Source organism: Neopsephotus bourkii, unplaced genomic scaffold (assembly GCF_033783945.1).
Source record: "Neopsephotus bourkii isolate Nb327-2 ecotype Australia unplaced genomic scaffold, CSIRO-AGI_Nbou_v1 NB_845, whole genome shotgun sequence".
Taxonomy (NCBI): domain Eukaryota; kingdom Metazoa; phylum Chordata; class Aves; order Psittaciformes; family Psittacidae; genus Neopsephotus; species Neopsephotus bourkii.
In genome coordinates, this window is record NW_026901341.1 from 201563 (window position 1) to 226983 (window position 25421).

General features: G+C 41.3%; 1 protein-coding gene across 4 annotated transcripts in view; it reads left to right on the forward strand.

Annotated features, from left to right (window-relative positions):
• The window catches only part of COMMD1 (copper metabolism domain containing 1), a 79748-nt gene that overhangs the window by 708 nt on the left and 53619 nt on the right, over positions 1-25421 (forward strand). For 3 of the 4 annotated variants that reach the window (XM_061356173.1, XM_061356174.1, XM_061356175.1), the window contains exon 2: positions 24208-24489. In XM_061356173.1, the coding sequence (XP_061212157.1) occupies positions 24208-24489 (282 nt within the window). Of the gene's footprint in view, positions 1-8290; positions 8430-24207; positions 24490-25421 lie in introns of those variants that run through there. The other variant, XM_061356176.1, reaches the window with a different exon arrangement.

The following is a 25421-nucleotide window of genomic DNA, read 5'->3' on the forward strand; positions in this document are numbered from 1 at the left end:
GATGTTTTTGCTCTGTTCGAGAGAACAGCGCGGTGTAGTTCTCGTAGCTCAGCGTGGCACAGGGAGCCTCCAGCTAACAAATACCTGAGTGGCCGCTGCCACCTGGCGGTTAAATCCACGGGTGTTCGCAGGTTGTATCAGCCTGGCAGGTTTTCGGGAAGGAAAAAGGAAACGTGGTAGCATAGTTCTGGCTGGGGAATTTTTTACGCCCAAACCACCGTATTTAGCAGCGAGCTGTTCCCCTTTATAAAGTGTCATATTTTGCTTACAAGTAAAGCAACATGCTTGCCTGCTTTGCTTTCTCGGTCACTGCACGTTATTATTACTGCATGCTATTTGTGTTGCTGAAGGTCATCTTTTAAATTACTGGAAAGAATCCTCAGGATTACCTTGCGTTAGTCTATATGATGGAAAAAGATGCTGGAAATTTTAAAAGGAATTGGCTTTTCTTGCTTTTATCTGTTTTCTTATTTGTCACAAGGTCAAAAACAAGTATGTGCCTTTTAAAAGAAAAATCACTATAAAGTGTCTTCAACCTCCCACCCCCTTTTAGTGCTATCTTGTTCTCAGGAATCAGTGTGTTAGTGCAGACATGCAGGTTAGCCCAGCAGATGAAGTTAACTGCTGCTTTAAATGACCAGTAATTCAATGCAGTGTCACAAGATTCAGCAGAGAATTCAGCTTAGTCTCTCATCATTAGGGTGTGCCCACAGCGCTGTTAGCAGCAGTCTCCCTCTTTGTGGCAGGTAAGAAACTGCATGTGTGAAATGTGCCACTTTAATCTGATGTTTGGTTACTGTCACACATGCCTGAAGACAACCGCTGTGGTGGGCAGAGCAGTTGGATCTGGTGTGTGTTCTGCAAGATGCAGTTTGCCAGTGAGGAAGTATGTTATGGCCAAAATGAGGGGGTTTGACCCTTTTGCCCCATCCACTGCTATTTCTTACCTTTTGACAACTGCTGTACTTTCTGGACTGCTCTGTGAGGTAACAGTTTTCTGTCAGATTATTGAATAACTCAAAGGGAGGAGGAGAAAGATAACTGCTGCAAAGTTCCTGAGTTTGAATCCTCTTCTGACAAAGATCTGATGAGCATTGATACAAGTGATGCAAGGAGACAGCTGTGACTGCATAGCCAGGAGTAAAGGGGAGCAAGAAGCAAAATCATGGAATCATAGAATGGTTTGGGTTGTAAGAGACCTTAAAGTTCATCCAGTTCCAACTCCCCTGCCACAGGCAGGGATGCCTCCACTAAACCAGGTTGCTCCAAGCCCCATCTAACCTGGCCTTGAACGCTGTCAGGGATTGGGCAGCCACAGCTTCTCTGGGCAACCTGTGGCGGTGTCTCACCACCCTCATAGTCAAGAATTTCTTCCTAATATCTGACTTACATCTCCCCTCTGTCAGTTTTAAACCATTCCCTCTTGTCTTATGCCTACATGCCCTAATGTAACAGACCATTAATTGTGCCATTTTAATTGTGTGTAGTGGGCACAAGTTACTCCTGGGGAGATTCGGGTTGCAGACCAGAGGGAAATCTTTCATAATGAGACCAGTCAGCCATTGGAATGGCTTCCCCAGGGAAGTGGTGGCTTCCCCAGTACTGGATGCTTTTAAGATGCAGCTGGACAGGGTACTGGACACAGCAGTCTAGATCATGCTTTGCCAGGAAATGTTGGACCGGATGGTCCTTGATGTCTCTTCCAACCTGGGATTCTAGGATTCTCCCCATGTATTCTATCTGATACTTCAATGCTTTGTTGTAGATTCCTAATCAGTTCTTTATTCATTTTTTGTGCTAATTTAAAAGTCAGTTTCTTTGCTAAATCTCCCCAAGCCAAATTTTACTGTGTCGTCATCCTGCTTTGGTAGTAATTTTTTAGACCTGATAGATATACCTTTTTCCTCACCTGGTTTTCTTGGTGCTTTTTTTGAGGTGCCTTTGACTTACCTGTGACAGATGGGGCAGATAAGAAACACAATTAGTATTTTTCTAGTTATTTCAGTGCAGTACTGCAGTATAGTAACCTTAGATGAATAATGACTTCATGTGAATGGTCTCCAAGCTATATAGCTTTGTTTTTCTGCTTGCAGAAGTGGGTGGCTCTTTAGCCATCGCTGGAATGTCATAGCTGCTCAGCCAATGTGGTGTGTTTGAGGCCAGAAGAAAAGACAGTACCACATTTACAGGAGATAGCTAGAGAAATTTAGCTTTTAAATACAACTCTTATTCAAGCACTGTTGAGTGTCATATTCTGGAGATAACATAAATTCAGGCCTCAGAAAGCACAGGTGATTCAAAGTATTCAATATTTACCCATTTCTGTAACATAGACATATAGCTTAGGAGGATGGCAATGTGTTGGGGAAAGGATATCACATTCCCTGTGTGCTGCTTTAAGAACCAAAACTGGTAACAGTTGTGGTCTTCAGGGTCATGCCTTGCAACATAAATTTGTATTCATAAATAACAAAGCATCATCTCACTATTGTCAGGTTCGTCTCATGGTTTTTATTGCCATCACTCTTCTCATCTTACGAATGAAATTCCTGGGATATAACCAAAGTTTATGTAGTTCAACACACTTTAAAGTTGAAGTTCTGAGCTAAGCAATACACCAACTATATTGTACAGACACAGCTTCAAGTCAAATATTGTGGATTGGGTGACTTAAAGGATATAACACTTTAATTCCTGTGGATATTTTCAGGACCTCTGTGCTAGAGCATTCTGAAAAAATCTCTTGGCTTTCTGGTCAGTTTGAGGGCCCTTCCTTTTTCCCACCCCTTAGTTTGTGAGGGAAAGGTTGATATTAGTGTTGTACTTTGAAAGTAGGAAGACTTAAACATATTTTCCTCCATCTACCTAGTAGGAAAAACCATTGTCTTAGCTATTATTTTTGATACCTCCTTTTTAGTTCTTACAGCTAGCCTGCAAATCTCTGCCTCTTGCATAAACTGACTCTTCTGAAGCTATGACACAGAGGTCGCACAGATACATTGTGAGCTGTTCTCTTTTGTTTGAACAATGTGCAGGGGAAGAGCCATCTTGGCCCTACCAGTTGCTTAACTGAGAGCTACCACACACATACTTGCATGCTTTAGAGAGTTGCCTGGAACACTTTTAGTATCTCTGTGAATTTAACTATGTGTGAGGTGGTGTTATATTGTATTTGTTGACAACAGCAAACTTCAAAAGTGTTCCTATGTGCTTATAACATCTTGGTATTTGGACACACACCTGGGATGCTGGAGGAACAAGCTCAACTCGGAGATCTGTTTTGTCCCTTCCTTGTCAATTGTCACATGGGTTTTGCAGCAAATTTATTCCAAGTCTTGATATTTCATTGTGAAAAATCTGCATGATTAAAATGTTTGTGTTATCTTTGTGTGGTTGTATATTTTTGTTCCTCCTCTGGATAGTGGAGGAAGGGGAGCAAATAGCAGAAATAGACAATAGAAAGTCAGAGTACTTGTTTATGCAGCCATTTTCCTTGTGTGCAGTGATCTTATCCGAACTTCAGAAGGCAACAGGTAGCTTTTCTGTCTCCATTGACGATAGTACCTGGTTGCACCAAATACATTCTTTCAGGAGGTAGCCATGCTGTTTGGTTTCAAACACCTTCTTAGAAGCCCAGGTCCTTTGTATGGCCATTCTGGAAAGAATTTGATGTCTTGTACTGTGTTCTGTTGAATTTCAAGGGAATGTAAGCACCTAAATTGAATGAGATGAATAATGCCTTCTGCCTATCTCTTGAGGATTTTTTTCTCTGATACCCATCTTCTTGATAGTTAGAAGCAGAGGCATTCATTACCCTTGTGAATTAATTGCTGTAGTACTTCATGTTTTCTAAGTAGTAATCATAAATCTGTACTATAAATCAACCACTTAGTTGTATTAGAGCTGAGTATAAACAAGGTGAAGGACTTTTCCTGTACCCTCCTGTGTTCCACCTGTGCAAAGCATGGCACCTGGGAGAAGTACTGAGATGAAGAAGAGCCACAAAAGCGTATCATATTTATTGCAGCAGTAAGCATTTAAATGTTTCTTTCCCCCTTGTTTGTGTATTGACTAGTCCTGGGTTTGTATTTATAAAAGATGTTGTTGTGATCTGCTTCTTACAGCTGTTTCATGCCCATAGATCTGCTGAATGTACATGAATCATTTGACCTCTAAAATGCTGAATTTATTTTGTAGAGAAGTCATGTTACCTTATTAAATTTACTTTTAAAAAAATCTCACTTCTTGTGTGGAATATCGTGGAAGGTAGATCAGAGCCCTAGGAAGGCTGGCCCTGGACCACTGTACCATTTTAATGTTCTGTCAGTTGCTCTTTACCTTCATACTTCCCGGCCTTCTGGCCCATAAGGTGGCAAAATATTGAGCAACTGGAGGAGACCATAGATCAGCTTTTAGAAATTCCTTATCCCCAGCTTTTTCGGTTTTTAAAGACTTCATCGTCCTGATTAAAATACTAAATTCGTCTTCTCTTTTTGTAAGTTTAGTTAACTGTATTCCGCTGGTAATAGTTACTTTACATCTGGAGTAATTCTACTGGTTTCCTTTTGGTGGCAGTAGGCTATTGGAGTTACTGAACACGATTCAGTTGCTGCTTTATTGGAAGCGTCCTGGTTCGCTCTTCTGCCTCAGAACAAACTGTACGTTGGCTAAATGACAATAAAAATTGCAGTGTGAGGAGTCTAAATATTTTATTATATTTGATTTACACGTGTTTATTTTCAGAAATACTGAGGGTGCCACCATCTGTAATAACAAATACTGACACGTTATTGGTAAAAATATTAATCAGGCTCTATGCAAGTGATATATGAGAACCAAGAGCTTGATATCCATCATGTAAAATGCACCTCAACTCGATGTATACACTTTATAACACTCACTAGCCCTCTTCCATTGGTGGCTTTCATTAGGAACCATGCTGGTATTTCTACTAGACTTTTCTGATGGCAGATGTTTAATTTCACTGTTTTTCAGCCAAGAGGCTGATGGTAACCAACATTATTTGGCTCTGCTTAGCCACTGGCACACACAGTGTATTCAAATCCCATCTCATAGCTATTTCTATGTTGTGGAATGCCCAGCTATTTCTAGTGATTACTTTTCTTCATGCCTTTGATGAAAATCTGTTGAATAAGAAAGCTTTTCATCAAAATCCAATCCAAAGGCTTGTGGGGGAAACTCGATGACACTAGTGGATAAAAGTGCTCGGTGTGTAAAATGCTCTGGACTCACATGTGCAAACTGAGGGTGCTTTGGAAGCTGCCTAGTGCTGTTATCCTGTGTTGTCCCTAAAGACTGTCCCTTTCCTGATGGGGACTGCAGCTCTTTTCTGTGAAGTTGCTGTTGTTACCTAGAGAGGAGGTCCCAAAGCATCACTGTTTCTGCTTGAGAAGGAAGAGGCTGTTTGCTCTTCGTAAAATGGATCTGTGAAAAGTCAGAGCAGGAAAACAGTCACAGGGTTCACCGTGTTGTGGAGGATAAAGGCCTTCAGCAGGATTTCTGCTGACAGCCACTGGTGGAAAAATAAATGACTTCTTGCATTTTCTGTTAAGGGAAGAGCTGTCATTCTTGCCTCTCCCCAGATAACTTGTGATTCCTCAAGTATGTGAGCTGAGTCGTGAGCTCTTAGTGCTTTGCAGTTGTCCAAGCTTCTGCGGGCTGAGAAGCAGAACAGCCTCGGTCCAAAGACTGATATAAAATCATTTGGGAAGAGTTGATAGGAGAGACTGCTTGTTTTCTGCCATTTAGAATTGCAGTTGTGCCTCCGTCTATTGACTAGAAAGATAGCTCCATAAGCATGCTCATTCTTCTGGATTTGGGTAAAAGGTAACAAGTTGCTCGCAAAGCAGTATCAGCAAGTGCTGTGTCAATATGAGGTGCTTTCTGGACAAATATGAATCTTTCATAGTGTTACAACTTTCACTCCAGTGAATGACTGTGCTTATTATGAATAATTCTATTTGTTATTGGATTAGGCAAAATATATTGACAATAACTGCATGCAGAATTTTGGGAGGGGAGGGGGAGAATGTCTGCAGTGTTATAATTGGCCATACATAAGAAAATTATTGTGTCGATGTTTGCCTGGAACAACTGCATAACAAACATACTCTCTAATTTAGTGAAACATCACTGTTATATAGCTCACTAATCTTAACAAAGCTGGACTGCACCTCTGCATTTTCTCTCCTCTGTATAAACTTCAGTTACTGCTTTTTTTTTGCCCTCCTTCAGCATCATCTTAGGAGGGTAGAAAATGGCATGTTTACTTGAATGTGCTTTATTGCGACCATGAAAATGTTCATGGATACTGACCTGAAGTGTTCTTATTAGTGCTTCTGATTGAGTTATTTTAGGTTTTAGGTATGTGTATGTGCAGTCAGTTCACATAAGGATTAGTGCAGCTGCCAGTTGTAGGAACAACATAAAGTGGAGGGGGAAAGTTCTTCAAAAGAATGAACTGGAGAGGAAGGTTGGCTGGGGGATGTTACATGGTTGGAGAACATTGACAGGAGCAGTAAGATCAGTGCTTCACTGCCTAGAGCAGCAATTTAGTGTATGTGTCACACACAACCTAACTAGGAAGAAAAACTTACCTGCATTGTTCTGGATTTTTTTAATGCTCCTTTTCCTGTAAATTCTCCAATTATGAAAGTTGGTGTTTGTTAAAGCCTATTGTATTTGCAATACTGCTTTCAGTGCTATTGGAATTATTGAAGAGCTATATAGCAGGTGGTGTCAGCAGCTGTGGGATGCAGAGGTGATGGTATTCTGCACCCTGAGTGGAATGAAGTGGGCTGTCATTAAACAATGGGGTGTGAGCAAGGAATCTGCGCCTCTATATTACAAATGTAGTAATCTTCCTACTGATGTGCTACTACAAGTGCAAATCCTGAAGGCAGGCACATGTAGGAGGACTCCCACCATTATAACATCATTCATTTAATTAGTAGTATTTTCTATTACTCAAGTGTGAGACAGGGGAAAGGTTATTTACTTAACGAGATCAATCTAAGACCCATTTCATTTGAGATCAAAAAGTGCCATTATGCTGTAGCTGTGTCACTTTAGTGCAAATGGCTTACCTTACGTTTTATGGTTTACTTGACCTTTCCTGTCATTATTTTCTGATGTTCTTATCAATGGAAAAATGGTAAATCAAAAGAAGTCGGTAGACCTGCGTCACTGATGTGTAATAGGTGTGGTAAACTCCCTATTGCCCAAATGAGAGTCTCTCTCTCTGCGTTTTCCCTCAATTACAGTGTTGATAGTATCTCTGCAAGTAGAAATGTAGTTCCTTTGTCCCAGTTGCAGAGGAGGGGGCTGCCCTCCCTATCTGTGTCTAGAGCAGGCAGATCAGTGGCAGCTCTTCACGGTTATGATGACTCTGCATTACCTCTTAGTTTTGAAATGCCCTACTGAAAATCAGCTAATTGTTAATGGGCTTTTACAACAGCTTGCTGCTGAGAAAGCTGGATTCCTTGATTGTCCTCATGCTTTGTATGCTGTTGATTTCCCTTTGCCGTCAAAACGTGTGGCTCACTTTGTTGCATTTGTAGAACTTCTGTCAGTAAGTAGTATTTTCATCATGAATAACACCATCAAGTTTTGGCTGCACTCTTCTCAAGAAACCCACTCCACACAGGTATGGTGAACAGAAGTTCCATATACATGTGTATGTGATTAGCATATGAGTATATTCATGTGTTTGCACACATGCACAGAAAGGCAAGTATATTGGTTATGCTGAAATTCATTAGTCCACTCTGGTCCCTGCAGAGTTTCTCTTGACCATATCAAGAGAATACTGTGAAGATGAGGGAGTTGGACCTTACCTTTGAAATTCATTACTACAAATTAAATGCTTCTACTATACTTAATTAGCATTTATCAAACACATGCCGTATGGAGCATATTTGAAAAAGGAAGAAGACTCCCTTAGGCTTCACATGTAGTTTCATGCGTTTATTACAGTAACATTAATGCTCCATTCCCTGTTTCCCCAAGTGTGTGGGAAATGCTGGAGAAGGTAATGAAGTTCACTGCCGTCATCTCAGCACTGGTGGTTTTCTGGACTAGTATGAATTGTTTTTTCTCTTGGGGTATGGCCTATGAAAAGGGGAGAATGTGAGATGTCCCTTCTTTGATTTGATGTACAAAGAAAGGCTAAAAGGAAAGGAAGGCTGTACACTGAGATTATATTGTTTATTACGTGATACTTTTGAAATTGTGTCTGTTACAACTGGAATTGTGTCTGTTACAACTGGTGTGAAGGAAGATTAGTGCTTGCTTCCTCCAGGAGAGTATTGATATTGGCAATGGAGTAGAAATTCTTACTCCAGCCTTGCTGGTGTCACATGAGGCTGCCTACAGCTGGGGCGATAATAGACTTCTTGCTTTCTTCAAAGGTACATACATTTTGTTTCAATGCAAGTAATCTTATTAGGAAAAGACTATTCAATGGAGCCATCATATCGGAGTGAGCATAATTTCTTCTGCTAACATATACATCCTCATTTCACAATTCAGACCAAGAAGAGAGCAACAGGAAAGATGTGTTAATGTGCTAAATAACCAACACCCTATCAGTGATGCAGAGCTGTGGCATTCGCTTTAGCCACTGAAGTTCAGAGCTAGTGTAGGAAAGGAAACTTGGATGACACGAGTCAGCCTTTTTATAAGTTGAAATTTTCCATTCCCAGTAATGTTTAGCAGCTGCTGGCTTAGGATGATGTATGTTAGTTTTTCTACTGTACTTTTTTGTAGCATTTGAATGCAGTATATCCAACAACTTTATTCTAAGAACCAAGCTGACAATACCACACTTTTAAGAGTGGTGAAAATGCTGTGTGACTACAATTAATTCCATTTTGCAGCTTGTATTCTGTGGATTTCTTCTAGTCTGGTGAGGAAGGTGATGGAGACTTGAACTTTTCAACATGTTTGGATGATGTTGGTTTTCATAATAGCTGCAGTTGTTACTTGAAGTCTTTTGTTCATTGATGTTTTAATAATTGGGCCTAATGGGGCAGAATTTGTCAGGTAAGAACCTCTGGCAGCTTCAGCTGCTGTCTGAATGGGTGGTATGATTCCCTGTGGGCCTCCCTGGGCAGGAAGTGTTCGCTGCAATTTACTGAGAGGGCTCCAAGTTCACCCCTAGATGATCTCTGGCTTTAGAAAAAGATTAAGTTACTTTCTTTGAAGGCGGAGCCTAAAGTATCCTATTTTTTAATTCTGTGTTTATCATTATAAATATATTCTTTTCCATAACTTAAAAATGTGTTTAATATGTGGAGTAAGTCAGAACTGACTGGCATGGGTTGCACAGAGGGGTGGTGAATGAGACATTCAAGGAGACATCCAAGGCCAAACTAATGTGGTTCTGGGCAACCTGATCTAGTTAAGATGTCCCTGCTCATTATAGGGGGTTGGACTAGATGAGATGTGAAGGTCCCTTCCGACACAAACCATGCTGTGATTTTATGGATGGCCTCCATTGTGAAGGATTAGGAGTTCATTACTGGGAAAACTAAACTGGTTTCTTACTACTTTTGTTTACAGTGCATGAGCATCTGTTTATAGCTGATAGCCAAAGATCTAAATCAGAGTACTCCATCTCTTAGGACGTTGGTAGTTTTATAGTTGTATAGCAAGATTGTGACTACCTCCTCCTTCCCAGCTCCCTGTGGAGTTCGGTATCTGTTTATCTGCTGTCCTTAAGGACTGTGTGTTGCTATTCTAAAGGTGACAGTGATTCTGGAACACATTTTTTTTTTAATCCCTCTAATTCTTTGCCATCTTCTATATTTACCTCTTAACAATGCTGGTTTATGTGTGATTCCACATAAGTAAAAATAGATTACAACAGAATCTCACTGAAAGAAGACCTAAAATATACTGTGCGGAGCAAATGTGAAATAAGAGCCAACTTGTATGAACAGTTTTAGACTTAAGTGTTTTTCTAATAATTTTTTTAAATGCTTTTGAAATTATCTCACTTTGCATATGTTAATGTATTTCTGAAAACACATTTTTCATCTCTCCTCTAACAATAAGAAGTGGCAATACAAATACAGTTTGAGTGAAATTCTGTGGTTTTTTCCAAATAAGGTTAGATTTTTTTCTAGTTAAGATTTTTTTGGGATCTCTGCCAAAAGATTCCTACCTCAGCTTGGTGGGTAGTTTTTTTCTTTCTTTATAGTCTCTATAAACCATGATGCCAGGATTGTGAAACATGCTCTGAAGATAGACACAGACACTTAAGTAGTAGCTGTGTAAAAGGCAAGTAAGCAACACATTTTTACTCCTTGTCTGACATTTGCACATGGCTCTGTTGTCTCTCTTCAGACTGTCGCATCAGATGTGCTGTTCTCTTATACTCTTTTTGCCATTTGAGGTTCAAAAGTAGTTTATATTCTGTTCTAACAAGAGCAAGCTGTTCGTATAAGTACCCTGTAGTTTTACATAGTCAAATATGGTACAAATATTGCATGCAGTTGAGCAATTTGTGATTTCTTTTGTGTTTTTCATTAAACTCAATTTTTGCCTCTTCTGAACAAAATATTCATAACTCCCTTTTTCTGTAGAAGTAGAAACAGCTATTATTTTAGTAGATAGACTCATAGAATGGTTTGGGTTGGAAAGGACCTTAGGATCATCTAGTTCCAACCCCCTGCCATTGGTAGGGACACCTCACACCAGACCTTATCACTCAAGGCTCTGTCCAACCTGGCATTAAACACTGCTGGGGATGGACCAGTCACCACTTCTTTGGGCAGCCTGTTCCAGTGCCTCACCACCCTCACAGTAAAGAACTTCTTCCTAATATCTAACCTTAACTTCCCCGTTTTAGTTTAAACTCATTACTGCTTGTCCTAATGCTGCAGTCCCTGATGAAGAGTCACTCTCCAGCATCCTTGTAGGCCACCTTCAGATACTGGAAGGCTGCTATGATGGTCAGATATTCATATGGTGCTCACACATACATGTTTACAGAGAATGCAGAGGTAAGAACAGAGGGCAGAAACGACTGCCCTTCTAACACCATTCAGTGACAGACTCTAGTTTTTATACATTGCCTAGGATGAAGATGATGGTTCTGAGCCTGGTTGGAGTCTTCCAGAGTGGTCCCAAGGTTTGTTCTCCAGTGTTAAATGTGGGATGCATGGGTAGCTGGAGCTGTACTTTACTGATGAGTCCTCAGGAGACTAGAGGTTGTTACTGTGCACTTCAGAACTCCTGAGACCTCTAAGACCTCTAAGACCCAAAGGAGCCCAAAGGCTGATGCAACTTGGCAAAGGACTCTTTCCCCATCGGTTAGTGGACATGCCTCCTTGTAAACAAACACCTGCCTACGTGCCTCTATTTTGTGTCCATTATATAAAGTCTCCTGAATGTTTGAAAGAGAAGGATCTGGCTTTGACTTCTTGTGACCCAGGTTAGAAGAGTGTCAGTTGTTCCTTGCTGAGCAGGGAGAGCACTTTTGTTCACAGGATTCATTTTATGACATGTCAGTTTATGACATGTCAGGAAATCTATAAAAGGTCTAATAAAAAGAAAGCACTGGAGAAATTTTCTAGTTCATGTGGACAAATAGTAGGGAGTTCATTTAATATGAGTAGACCTCAGTTTGACTAAAAGACAAAGAAAAGCCATGGGAAAATCTAGTTGAACTATTTTTGATGGCATGGGCTGCAGTGTCTTGGAGCAATTGAGTAATGAAGTTTTTAGGTTAAGGCCTGTGATGATGAAATCTAAAGCCAGATTTTGTTGGTCACCACACACTTCTTACTCGTGGTGTGTGTCTACGAGCTCTTCAGACCACTTTCATGCATGTGCAGCTCTCAAGAGGGGTGCATGTTGTCTGTGAAGGCGCAGGGGTGTGGAGTGGTTCCTATGACCTCGCTGGAAAACCTAGTTACTTGGCCATCTCTACTGATGGATGATTTCATCAGAAGCCTAACCTGATAGAAATAGAGAACTCTCTCTGGGGTAGTTAAAGCAGTCATTAATATTTAATGGAATTCTGTTGGATGGTACTTTCACATTGACGTTTTAGCTGTGGTTTTTTTTCTTTTTGGTTTTTTTTGGGTTTTTTTTCCAAAAACAACTTTTACTGCATTTACTTGTAAGGATTTTTGACACAGCAAATGGTACTTACATCTTTATGGGAAAGTGAAGGATGCTTTATTCTGAGCAACCTGATTTGGACTTTGTTCCTGATCAGGTGTTGTTTTCCAGCACTGGGGATGGAGCAGAGACCTTTACAGAACAGTTGATGCCTACGGTGAAGAGTTTGACCTGCTGCTCCTTTCTTCTTATAAAGGCTCAGCTCTTAACAACCACCATAGCTGGTTTGGGGAACATGTTTTGTATTTCACTGAGCTGACAACAGGGAAAACCATTTTATCTGCATCAAAAGCAAGATCTGCAGGCTGGTGTCCTGAGACTAGAAGCTTACCTCTCGCCTGTCAAACCTGTAAATGTGCAACACAAGTTGTCAAAATAGGTGATGAATGACCAGATGGTAAAGTGCTCTTGCTTGCTTCCCTTGAAACTGTGTGGTCTGTAGCCTTGTTTCCTTTACTTGCTGATCTCTTTGCTGCTGTGGAATGTGTCTGCAGGGTTATGGGCTAAGGCAGTGATGTGCCATGGTGTGAGCCTGGCCTAGGAGTGCAGAAACCCCTCTATTCACAGATAGGAAAATGTAACTCCAGCTATTGCCCATGATAGTGCAGGTAATAATGCCCAATATAGTGCTGTGAAAGGAAGGAAGGCAGAGCCTGGAGTCAGGATTTGGCTGTAAAACATTATATGGCAAGACATCATACAGTTGAGGGGTGTGACTCATGTATCTCATGTTGTTCACTGCTGGAGCATCTGTGCTTTGCTGTAAAGGAAGCTGATGTCCAAATGTAAACCAAGGGGGAAATGAGCTGAGTTAATGATTAACTGTTAAGATGCAAACAAGATACACAGAGTAAAAGTGAAAATTAATTTATGATGTTAGTTCTGTTTTCTGTGTTTGGTTCCTCATAAAGCAAGTTTGTGCTTTGCCTGTTTCACTGACAGGATTGTGGCCTGCAGAGAGCTCCAATAAGCTCTGCTAATGTCTGCACCATTTACTGCGCTCAGGGTAGGGCTACAACTTCTTTTCCACGTGCCTTCAAAACATGAGCTGCTCCAACTTCTATTTTTAACTCTCCTAAGTGAAACGAGATTAAACATGAAGCGGTGGCTGCGACAGCAAGTCATTTTCCCAGAATGATTGTACAAACCTGATAAACACAGTTCTCATTTATTGTACTGTGAGAGAACAGAGGAGCAGAAAAAGAGGCTGACCACGTGGTCTCTTAAGGTCATGTCACCAATTCCGGAACTGTCACCATGTCCATCTCCTCTCTTCCTGCTTTAACTCCCTCTGTTGAATTTTCTTTTAATTTTTTAGTTTACCATCTGGTATTTATTCTGTCCTATCTGGATTTCTCTCTGCCTTTTATTTTCCTCTCTGTCTTTTATTTTCCTCTCTGTCTTTAGCAATACTGCATTAAATGGCTTCCATCTGTTGAGAGTTCTTATTTCTGAATCCAGTTCCTTCAGGAGGACTGAAGAAGAAAATGTTTTATACTGCATGTCACCTGCAGGATTTATATGTTCTCCAAGAAAACAACTTGCTTCAGCCGAAGGGAGTTCAGGGAGCACATGTGTCCGCACATTTGTTTTGGAAAAGGTTGAACCTCTCGAACTTGTCTGTGACACAGCTGCATGTTTAAGAACTGCTGGAAATGAGACACTTCTTTGCCTCCACCCCAAGTGGCAAAATGCTTTCTGAACCATAGCAAAGAATTTGACTCAAGTGGGAAGAAAACTGACAGCAAAGCTTGGGGGGTTTTTGCTGTAATTCAGTTGAAAACAGGCTGGGATGGACAATTGATATTTGTATTTTTAATATAAACAGATTTTTAGTTTTCTATTTGACCCTTGAAGTTGCAAGCATATTTGCTATTACTAACACATTTCCTTATTTTTTCAGTTCCTTGTTTTATCTCCCGTTAGCCTGTCCAACAGCTATCTGTGCTCTCCAAGAAGCATTTTCCATTGCCTTTTTTCTTGTACATCTCTTCCTCTTTCTATTTTAAATAATTTAAGTAGTTTGGAAACTATTATTCAGGAACGGGAGGGTAGTGCTTTTTCTTTTATGTTTGCTGCTTAAAATCCAAGCTTTTATTGTCTGTTTACAATCTGAGAGTGCAGGCATTGTTCAGAAATCTAGCTATGACTAATGTTATTAGTGGGTGGGCTCGTTCTGTCTTTTGGGGTTTTATTCCTAAATATTTATTTATTCTTGTTCTGTAAGTGGTACAAAGCCTAGACAGAGTCTTTAAGAAAAGTTCTTGGGGGTGTTGGTCATTGAGAAACTGAACATGAGCCAGCAGTGTGCACTCACAGCGCAGAAAGCCAACTGTATCCTGGGCTGCATAAAAAGGAGCATGACCAGCAGGTGGAAGGAGGTGATCCTGCCCCTCTACTCCGCTCTTGTGAGACCTCACCTGGAGTATTGTGTGCAGTTCTGGTGTCTTCAACATAAAAAGGACATGGAACTGTTGGAACAAGTCCAGAGGAGGGCCATGAGGATGATCAGGGGACTGGAGCACCTCCTGTATGAAGATAGGCTGAGAAAGTTGGGACTGTTCAGCCTGGAGAAGGCTGTGTGGAGACCTCATAGCAGCCTTCCAGTACGTGAAGGGGGCCTCTAAGGATGCTGGGGATGGACTTTTCATTAGGGACTGCAGTGATAGGACAAGGGGGAATGGGTTAAAACTAGAACAGGGGAAGTTCAGGTTAGATATAAGGAAGAAGTTCTTTACTGTGAAGGTGGTGAGGCACTAGAATAGGTTCCCCAGGGAGGTTGTGAATGCTCCATCCCTGGCAGTGTTCAAGGCCAGGTTGGATGTGGCCTTAGGTGATATGGTTTAGCACGAGGTGCCCCTGCCCATGGCAGGGGGGTTGGAACTTGATGATCTTAAGGTCCTGGAATGGGTTGCCCAAAGAAGCAGTAAATGCTACACAGAGCCTTGGGCAACATGGTCAAGTGTGAGGGGGGTTGGAACTAGATAAAGTCCTTTCCAACCCAAACCATTCTATGATTCTAAGTAGGTCCAGACAGCGAAATCCAGATGATCTTCAATTTTCCTTCAGCTAAAGATGGTTTTTAGAATGGCTCTGGGATGGGGGAGCCACTACTTTTGAGCTTAGCAGAGCAGGCTTGCAGGAAGTACGATCTGACCGCGGGAGCATAGCTCAGGTTGTGATTCAGTGGTGGCTGCCTATTTTAATCAACCTTTCATCCTCCTTTGTCATCAAATGAGTCTTCAGACCACAGAAAAATGACACCTCCTGTAAATAAATTTAGGAAGTTGCGTTTTATGGAATTGTGAGCTCAAACTGATCATATCTACAGACACACAGGCTAATGGCAGAGGCAGGCTAGAGGGAAATTATGTGGTCACTTCAGATGCTTTTAGAAACTAATGCAAAGATCTCTTTTACGTTCAATTGTAAGCTAGGCCAAAAATAGCTGAATCTCTACTCCACTGTTATTGAGCTTCATGTTCAAGTGAAAAAGTAATTTCAGCAGAGAACATTGGGTTTGGGGAGCTTGTATGCACAAAAAGAAAAAAAGTAGGTAGGGGTTTGGAGGGTTTGTGCTTGGTGGGAAACTTGGGAATAGCAATGGAGGAGTCAGTCAAGAGGCATGGAAGTGACCCATTGAGAGGAGTTTCATCTTCAGTGTGCACATTTTACAAATCTGGACGGAATCAAGCATAATAAGATTAGAAGTACAGGAAGAATGGAATTTTGCCTGCAACTTCAGCATGCACACTAATTTTTTCCCATCTGCAGTAGCAGTTAAATGTGTTTTTTTTGTTGCTGCTGTGTGGTGTGAGTCCTCCCATCCAAGACAATCATGATTCATGAAAATCAGAATAACTCCAACTTGAAAATATTTACAAGTCTACTGAATGTCCGTTGACCTGGTTAGTGTCGCCTCAGCAATGAATCAAAAGGCTACACAGGTTGGAATAAGAAACAGTTGTTGCAGAAGATCTATTTATTACATGCCAGAAAAAAGATTGAACTACAGGTTTTAAACAGTATATGTATTATGATCCTTTTAATGATACACAGCTAGCTCATTCTATTAGCAAACAGTTTCATTTCATTTCTAACTGTTCATTACAGTTAGTAATATTGGGACATAGTATGGAATTCTAATAAAAGAAATTTGTGTGGTCTCCCAAGGCTTAAGGTGAAGACTTAAAGATTAGTTAAAGTATTTCTTCTTTGATGCAGAAACACTACATGGTCACTTACGGTTAAGGTCGCTTGTGATTTCTGACTTACAAATTTGCGGGCGTGTAGAAGCCTTTAGCTTTGGGTTTTTTCCTGAAAGATGGATCACCATTTTCAAGTGCAGACAAGCAGGCTGTTGCATCTAATTTTATCTTAATTCCAATTCTCAGGAGAGCTCTTGGACTCTAACAAACAGTGTTTGTGAGGCACAACCTACCAACTAGTTGAAAACCTCCACTGTCTCCAGAAACGTGGGAAAGTCTACTGGACTAATGTCCAGGGAGCATCTATGGGAACAGCTCGTATATTACAGGGCTGGATATCTCAGCAGCCCTTGGGAGAGAGTCTGGTTAATGTATGCAAAGGAGGATCCAGAAACCACAGAGTTGCAGAGATCTTCTCTAGTTCCTTCTGTCTGAAGCTACTATTTGCAGAAGGGCACGCTGAGCTATCTTTGACAAATAGCTTAGTGTCACTTGGACCCATGTGCTGTTACACCCAAAGATGATGAAAGCTGCTTCCGTGCCCTATCCTGCTCTCCCAGGGTTGCCTTTCTTTTTAGAGAAGGAGAAAGAAACTATACACCCCAAAGCTGCATGGAGCAGGTACCCCATATTTGCCCCAAAGCCCTTCCAAGTGAAAGGAATGCACAGTATCCTGATGTTAACAAGAATTGGCTTTCGTGTTATCAAAGGGTTTGGCCAAAGTGGGGTCCCTTGGCATCTTCCTCCTGTCTGTGGCTGGTCCCCCCACTCCGTGCTTGTGTTTCAAGGGTCTGAACTGTTTCCAGTTTTCAAGAGTGTCTGAATAACGACAGTTGTGATACAGCTATAGCCTCTCACTCCCACCTCCCCAAAACCTGAGGAGGCAAGTTCATTAGTGTGAGCTTCATTAGTGTGAACAGAACTGAACTGTTTATTTCTCTGAGCTTGTGATTGCTTTGTGCTACAGGCTGGCAGCAGCTTGTGATTTTGAGGGTCAGCTGGAGAAAATGCCTGCACATGCTGGCAAGGCCAACTCTTGGAGCTCTTCTGTAATGGTTGACAAGTAATGTTTTCTTTCTGGAAATGAAGTGCGTTCTCTTTTTCCCTAGGGGTTTTACCAGTTGTTGTTTCTCACCAGTATTGCTTGTCAGGCTTTGTTTCTGAGAAGAGATAATGAATATAAGTCTGTTTTCCTGTTCTGTGTACCATAGCACACATCTAATGGATCTAATTAAGCTAATACAAAACTCTCCAGATTATCAAATACTGTTCCATTAAGGAAACGGTATTTGAAGTCGTATTTTTATTGGCTGAATTATATTTGAAAACACAGTGGGTATGTGTTGAAGATTAGCACAAAGAGAAGTCAGTATGACCAAAACTGTTTCTTGTTTAAAAGCATCTGCTTAGCCTCTAGAAAGAAAGGTGGAGACAGTTGCTGACAGTAGGGTTTGCATGCTTGTAGTGTGACCAGCAGGTCGAGGAGGTGATCCTGCCCCTTTACTCTGCTCTCATGAGACCTCACTTGGAGTATTGTGTGCAGTTCTGGTGTCCTCAACATAAAAAGGACATGGATCTGTTGGAACAAGTCCAGAGGAGGGCCACGAGGATGATCAGGGGACTGGAGCACCTCCTGTATGAAGATAGGCTGAGAAAGTTGGGGCTGTTCAGCCTGGAGAAGAGAAGGCTGCGTGGAGACCTCATAGCAGCCTTCCAGTATCTGAAGGGGGCGTATAGGGATGCTGGGGAGTGACTGTTCATTAGGGGCTGTAGTGATAGGACAAGGGGTAATGTGTTAAAACTTAAACAGGGTAAGTTTAGATTGGCTATAAGGAGGAAATTCTTTTCTGTTGCCCAGGGAGGTTGTAAATGCTCCATCCCTGGCAGTGTTCAAGGCCAGGTTGGACGTGGCCTTGGGTGATATGGTTTAGAGCTAGGTGTCCCTGCCCATGGCAGGGGGGTTGGAACTTGATGATCTTAAGGTCCTTTCCAACCCTATTCTATTCTATTCTATTCTATTCTATTCTGTTCTGTTCTGTTCTGTTCTGTTCTGTTCTAAATACTGTCCATGAGCTGTGCTTCCTAGGGATAAAAAAATAGATATTTTTTAAAAAAATCTCAAAAGAGGTAGCATGGGGAAATTTTTAATAACCCTTAGATATTAGTAGTGTCTCTTAAAGACTCTAGTTTTGAAAATAGGCTTTTTTCACTTAGTTACTTGAGTGAATAGTCATAATATTGTAAATTAAGTTACTGGTGTAGAACAGGTGTGATTCTTTACATTCCTAGAAAACTTCTGTTTTTTGTTAGTTGAAGATTTTTATGTTGAAACAGTAAAGCATTTGTGATTTCCAGTGAGAACTGGAATTAGGTCCTACATAACCTTTTTTTCCTCCATGTCATACTTTTATCACAGTGCTTGTTGACATGCTGTAGAACTGCTTAGAGATGGGACAGTCTGTAAATAAAAAGGGAACTGTGGTAACATATTGCAAAAGTATGTTTATTGAGGATCATTAAAGAGATGAAGTGAGAAAAAATGAAGGCAGGATCTCCATGTACACGTGCTTAGCTCAGAATATAAAGTCTTTATAATTTAATGACATGTCACTACTGACAGTATGGTGAGTCAAAGTATGGGAGTGGATCCTGCACTTCAGGGTCTGTCTGGACTAAGTCATTGACATTAGTAAGATGTATCCCTCTTGAATTGATGCTCACAGTGATTCAGCTGTAGGAGCTGATGGATGAAGCAACTTTCCACACCTTTAAATCATAGGATCATAGGATAGCTAGGGTTGGAAAGGATCTTGAGATCATCAAGTTCCAACCCCTATGCCATGGGCAGGGACACCTCACATTAAACCATGTCACCCAAGGCTTTGTCCAACCTGGCTTTGAACACTGCCAGGGATGGAGCATTCACAACTTCCCTGGGCAACCCATTCCAGTGCCTCACCACCTTCACAGTAAAGAACTTCTTCCTTATATCCAGTCTAAACTTCCCCTGTTTAAGTTTGAACCCATTACCCCTTGTCCTATCACTACAGGCCCTACTGAACAGTCCATCCCCAGCATCCCTATAGCCCCCCTTCAGATACTGGAAGGCTGCTATGAGGTCTCCGTGCAGCCTTCTCTTCTCCAGACTGAACAGCCCCAACTTTCTCAGCCTGTCTTCATACGGGAGGTGCTCCAGTCCCTGATCATCCTCGTGGCCTCCTCTGGACTTGTTCCAGCAGTTCTGTGTCCTTTTTATGTTGAGGACACCAGAACTGCACACAATACTCCAAGTGAGGTCTCACAAGAGCCAGTTGTGATGCTGAAACATGTCTGTGGTGTTTATTCCACCAGTGAAACTATCTTGATCACTGCTGATTGCTGTGGGAACTGGACAAGAGCTGGTCATTGTCCTCCAAAACTCCTAGGGTTTAAAAGCATGAGAGGGATACCTATAATCAGATATATTTTATTTGTAATTAGTCATAAGTACAGAAGAACCACTCATGTTTTAACTTTAAATTAATCCTTAGAAATATCAGTAAGATGTATTCACTGTAATTTGAATTTTTGTGTAATAAATGAACATTGTTACAGGAAATGGACAGAACTGTTTGTAATGCTCTTCAGAGTATCACTGGAAATACAAATCCTTTTTTTCTTTAAAGTTAAATTTAAATATTCCCTCAACCTTGAAGAAAGTCCAGAATTTAACTGTGTCCATTCATATGAGCAATGGAGTAGAACTGCATTTGTTTAAAGAACGAGTTAAGTGTTCATACAGTAGAGGAGATGGAAGATCAGCAAAGACCTTAATTGTTCTCTCATTTTTAACTTCTGTCAGGTTTCCTGTCAACAGTGAAATGTTTCCAAGATGAAAAATAATGTTAAATGAGTTGCTGTTCTTACGTGTTTTGACAGTTTTTATAGCTGGTGAGTTATGTTGAGGAAATTCAAAGTAAATGTATCTTCAGTAATATCTTCAGGCAGCTATTCTGTAGTTGTACTCATTGATTCTTTGTACCCACTTCCAATTAAAATCTCTATATACTTTTTAAAAGGAGTTTTTAAGTAGTAGTTGTATTTACAAGCTGAGAGAGATTTCAGTCTGAATGATGGCCTCTGTTGGTATACTATTTAAGGCCATTACCTGATAAATATTCCACCGAAATACAGTATGGTTGTTACCTTCTGATTTCTTAGCTGTGTACATGTACAGATTAAGCAATCCATACTGTGTGTACCTGTGCACATGTGTGAGAGCAAGCAAGATAAATAATTGCTAATTATGATACATGGTTTCATTCCTCTGTATTATGGGGTAGTATTTTGGTAGCAAGCTCTATCAGCGTGCTTATGCTACACGAACATATGGAGTTTTTAAATGTAGCTTGCACCAGATCTTAACTAATCATCAATCTGCTGATGATACTTGCCAAACAAGGAAGTTTAACCCTCCTTTATAACCTTCCTTCTGCTTAAAACTGCAAGCTTGGTCATCAGCTTCCTCTTTCAGATACACTGTGGAGTCAGACTTGCGTTATGTGTCAAGCACAGTAAGGAACTCCGTGTGTTTGTTTTTTGTCATCTTAGCAAAGCACTGCCAGAAATCTTGCTGCACCTTGCAAGAAGAGTTGTTGGGAAGGGGTGAGGTTAAAAATAACCTGAAGAGTTACAACTGTGAAATATTTGAAGTTTATGAAATCAAGCCTAGGAAAGGGTTGCCTGGTTATTTGAACCAGTGAATCTGCATTAACAAAGATCAGCTGTTTCTCCGTGACACCTTTGCTCCATTCAGTGCAGAGGATGCAGTTTATAGTCTCAGTTCCTGCACAGGAATAAAACAGAAGGCCGTTTTCTGCACAGCTGAAACCGCACAGAAAGAGTCTGCACAGTCTGCACACACTTCTGCACAGAATAAAGTCTGCATCTCAACTTGATCTTGGTTTTTACAGGGTTTACATAAGGTGCTTGGGTCATTCACATAAACCAACATGAAACAATGAAAAGATGTGCATAAGTGATAGTTGGTATCACAACACTCAAACAGATCCCCACACAGATGTAGTGATATGAAAACATTAAACCAGAAGCTATTCCACACTGCTGTAATAGACAGTCCTGTTCATGTAAGAAGTGGATGTAGGAAAGGACAGTGAGTCTAACCAGCTTTTCTTTTGAAAATGAGAAGTGCTTTTTTAACTTACAGCATAACTAGACATTAGGGGATAATTTCCTCTTAACTTAAATATGTTCGTGATAAAAGCAAGCAATCTACACGGGGTGAATGCCCTATAGAAAAAACATTGGTGCACTAGACATCTCAAATTTTGTAATAAATTGGCAGATGCTTCTGTTAAGCTGGAACCCTGATACAGCTGAGTGTTTACTTCTAGTGGGGATTGCCATTTCTTCTCTTGATCATGTAACAGATGGCAGCTAATCCATTGTGAGAGTGAGGGAAGGCAGCACGTTCCTCTTAAAACACTACAAAAGCTCCAGGAGAAAGATCTTACACACTGGATGATTAAAGGCTGTTTAAAAAACTGTTGTAAATCAGAAGTTGTTTGTTGGAGGAGGGGCGGGATATTGGGTGGGCCATGGTGGTGTTTCTGGTTTGCTCTTCTCTTGGTAAGAAGCAAAGCCCTTTAAGTAAGGAGGATGTGGTGGTGTACGTACTGGAGCTTGGGCATGTCATGGTGTTGGCTTTACTCGCTTCAAAACAGCAAACCTGCTGCTGTTCTGTCATTTGTGTGATGCATAAGCTCTTTGTTTTGGGCTGGTTCTTATGTTAGGTCTTGTGATAGTTCTTTTTTTCTACCTGCCATTTTATTTCAGGCCACTCCTGTTGTAAGTAAGATCCCGTACTTTGACATCTGTCTTTTCTAGAGGAAGGTGGCAAAGCCTGCTGGTAGCTCACCCCGCTGACAGTTTCAGTTCATCGCCAATGAAGCAGCAGGTCTCACACCCTTGGCAATCTCAGAAAGCACTAACCCCTTGGTTTTCAGCTAAGTGATACCCAGTTTTGCAGACAGGCAATGTGAAGCACACAGAGTGCATCCAGCCAAAAGCCACATGGTGTCACCCATTTGGTTAAAGAGAGCAAGATCGTTACTTCCCTGAATGCATGGAGTACAGCAGCAGGAATACCGTGTCAATGAAAATTAAATAGAGGCAAACCCCAGAGATTGCAGCGTTAGCTCCAATTCACCTTGCTGTGCTCCAGATCAGCACCTGCTTGGAGCTGTCATGGTCATTTAGGATAAGATGCATCCATTTTGAGTGAGAATGAAGCAAAAGCGTCTGTTTGAAACTACAATGGGGAAACTTAGCCACAGTTTCCTCTCCCCACCTCCTGTCCTCCCTTCCTTTCACAGCCATATTTAGCAACTGCTGCCAGTTAGGCAATGCAAATTTAAGGCTGTAGGAGTATCAGCTTTGATACTCCTACAAGGTGGAAGAACTGGGTACCTATTAAAAAAAGGGTTTGGCAAGAATAATTTCTGTTGTTCTGCAGGGAGGAGAAATAAATGACCCTTCACACTCCCTTGCAAAATGCACATTTAGCCTAACAGAGTTCACTGACCCTTTGGAAAAAGCTGCAGTTGAGTTTCTAAGGATTGCTCCATGCACACAGGCTCTCAACCTTGGAAGACTCACATTCTTCCTGCCACAGCCAGCATGTTGCAGTGGCCAGTGCTGCAGACCCTGCTTTACTGGTGCAGCATTTACCAGTTTTGCTTCCTTGTCTGTGGTATGGTGGTGGCAGATGAAGCTGTGGATGTTGCAATGAGCTGGGATGTCTCCTCACTTGTCTCAGCCTTGGCCAGGGGCATGCCATGTTTGCCCCAGCTTTCCCCAGACCATCAGAACCAGCAGTATTGTGCCTGATTCAGTGTTCCCAGCAGTGACCAGTTGGGTACAGAATCACAGAATCATAGAATCGTTAGGGTTGGAAAGGACCTTAAGATCATCCAGTTCCAACCCCCCTGCCATGGGCAGGGGCACCTCACACTAAACCATCTCACCCAAGGCTTCGTCCAACCTGGCCTTGAATGCTGCCAGGGATGGAGCATTCACAACCTCCCTGGGCAACGCATTCCAGTGCCTCACCACCCTAACAAGAAAGAATTTCCTCCTTATATCCAATCTAAACTTCCCCTGTTTAAGTTTTAACCCATTACCCCTTGTCCTATCACTACAGTCCCTAATGAAGAGTACCTCCCCAGCATCCCTATAGGCCCCCTTCACATACTGGAAGGCTGCTATGAGGTCTCCACACAGCCTTCTCAAGGCTGAACAGCCTCAACTTTCTCAGCCTGTCTTCATACAGGAGGTGCTCCAGTCCCTGATCATCCTCATGGCCCTCCTCTGGACTTGTTCCAACAGTTCCGTGTCCTTTTTATGTTGGGGACACCAGAACTGCACACAATACTCCAGGTGAGGTCTCACGAGAGCAGAGTAGAGGGGCAGGATCACCTCCTTCGACCTGCTGGTCATGCTTCTTTTGATGCAGCCCAGGATACGGATGCCTTTCTGGGGAGCGGGTGAGGCAGACAGTGAGAAGCCTCCTGTACCAGTACTGCATTCCCAAAGGTACTTCCAGTTTCCTCATCACTGTTGCCGATCCATTGCCCTCGATCTCTCTGGGGACAGGAATCTGGGATGAGTGGTAGGCATTTACAAACTGTGTTTTAATGAAAGTCATCAGATTTCTATGACCCAGATCTGTTTGTGCTATCGTTTTAAAATCCTGTATTTTGTAAAACCCTAAAGATGTGACCTTTTGGTAGACTGTTAAAAAGCAGTTTTGAGCCAGCTTTTCCCTTTTACTACTCTTATTTCCCTACAGTCCATTGCTTCAGCGGACATGGATTTGAATCAGCTGGAGGCTTTTCTTACTGCCCAAACCAAAAAACAAGGTGGCATCACATCAGACCAAGCTGCAGTCATTGCAAAATTTTGGAAGAACCACCGGATGAAGATCCACGAGAGCCTGATCAGTCAGAGCCGTTGGGATAACATCCTGAAAAACATGAACTGGAGAGTGGATCTGAAGTCACAGTCGAGACACATTGATCAGATAAACACTCCTGTTGCAATAGTTGAAATGGAACTGGGAAAAATTGGGCAGGTAAGCTTTCTGTTGCAAAATACAGAAACCTGATTTAACTACGTATGTCCTGAGACATTTTACCTATTGCTGAATTCTCTATATCCAAATCAAGTCAGTGTGTTTTTCACCACCAGGCCTTTAATGTACTTGTACTTGTGGTCCATCTTTGAATACAAAGATACATTCTGGCTGATGAATGCAATTTGGTTTCTTTTTATATCTCCATATATGTATTGACAGCTCTCTTTACATTAAGCTTGAAAACTCTGATGATGTAGAAAAAAAAAACATAAAATCAGCCATACTAGTGATTATATTTGTATTCCATTGCCATGATTTAGACATCAGGGCATCCGTGCCCTGCAAAGTCCATTAGTCTTCGTTTGTTTTATTTTTCTAGCCAAATACTAAAAATAGATAATATCTGCAAAGTAGAAGCTGAAAAAAAAATAAAGTTCACAGATTATGATGATCAAGCATCCCTTACATTTTAGGACAAATAAGGGGAAAGACTCCTTTATTTTACATAACACCTATTTTCGTGTTGCATCTTTATTACCAGTCACACCCTATGCAATCTACTCTCAGGCAGTCTGGCCAGAGGAAAAGATACAGCTCTATCAGTGCTGAACGCTGCATTTCTTTTTAATCTTTGGCATATGAATGTATAACTAAAGGCATAGCTTCCCATCTTCAAACTTTCTGTCTTTTTCTGACAGGAAATATGTTTCAATTTGTTATCTTTTTTTCTCTGCAATGTGTTAGCACATCTTAAAACCTCATTTCTTAGCAGCAGCTACTGCAAAACATACCATGAGCTGATTTGGGGGTTTTGATGTTAATAGTTAACATTTAGCAAGTTGCTTTAGATTTTATAATGTTTTAGTACCTGGAAGTAAACTGGGATCCTACAGAGACAATATATTTGTTGAAGTTACTCTGTTTATCCA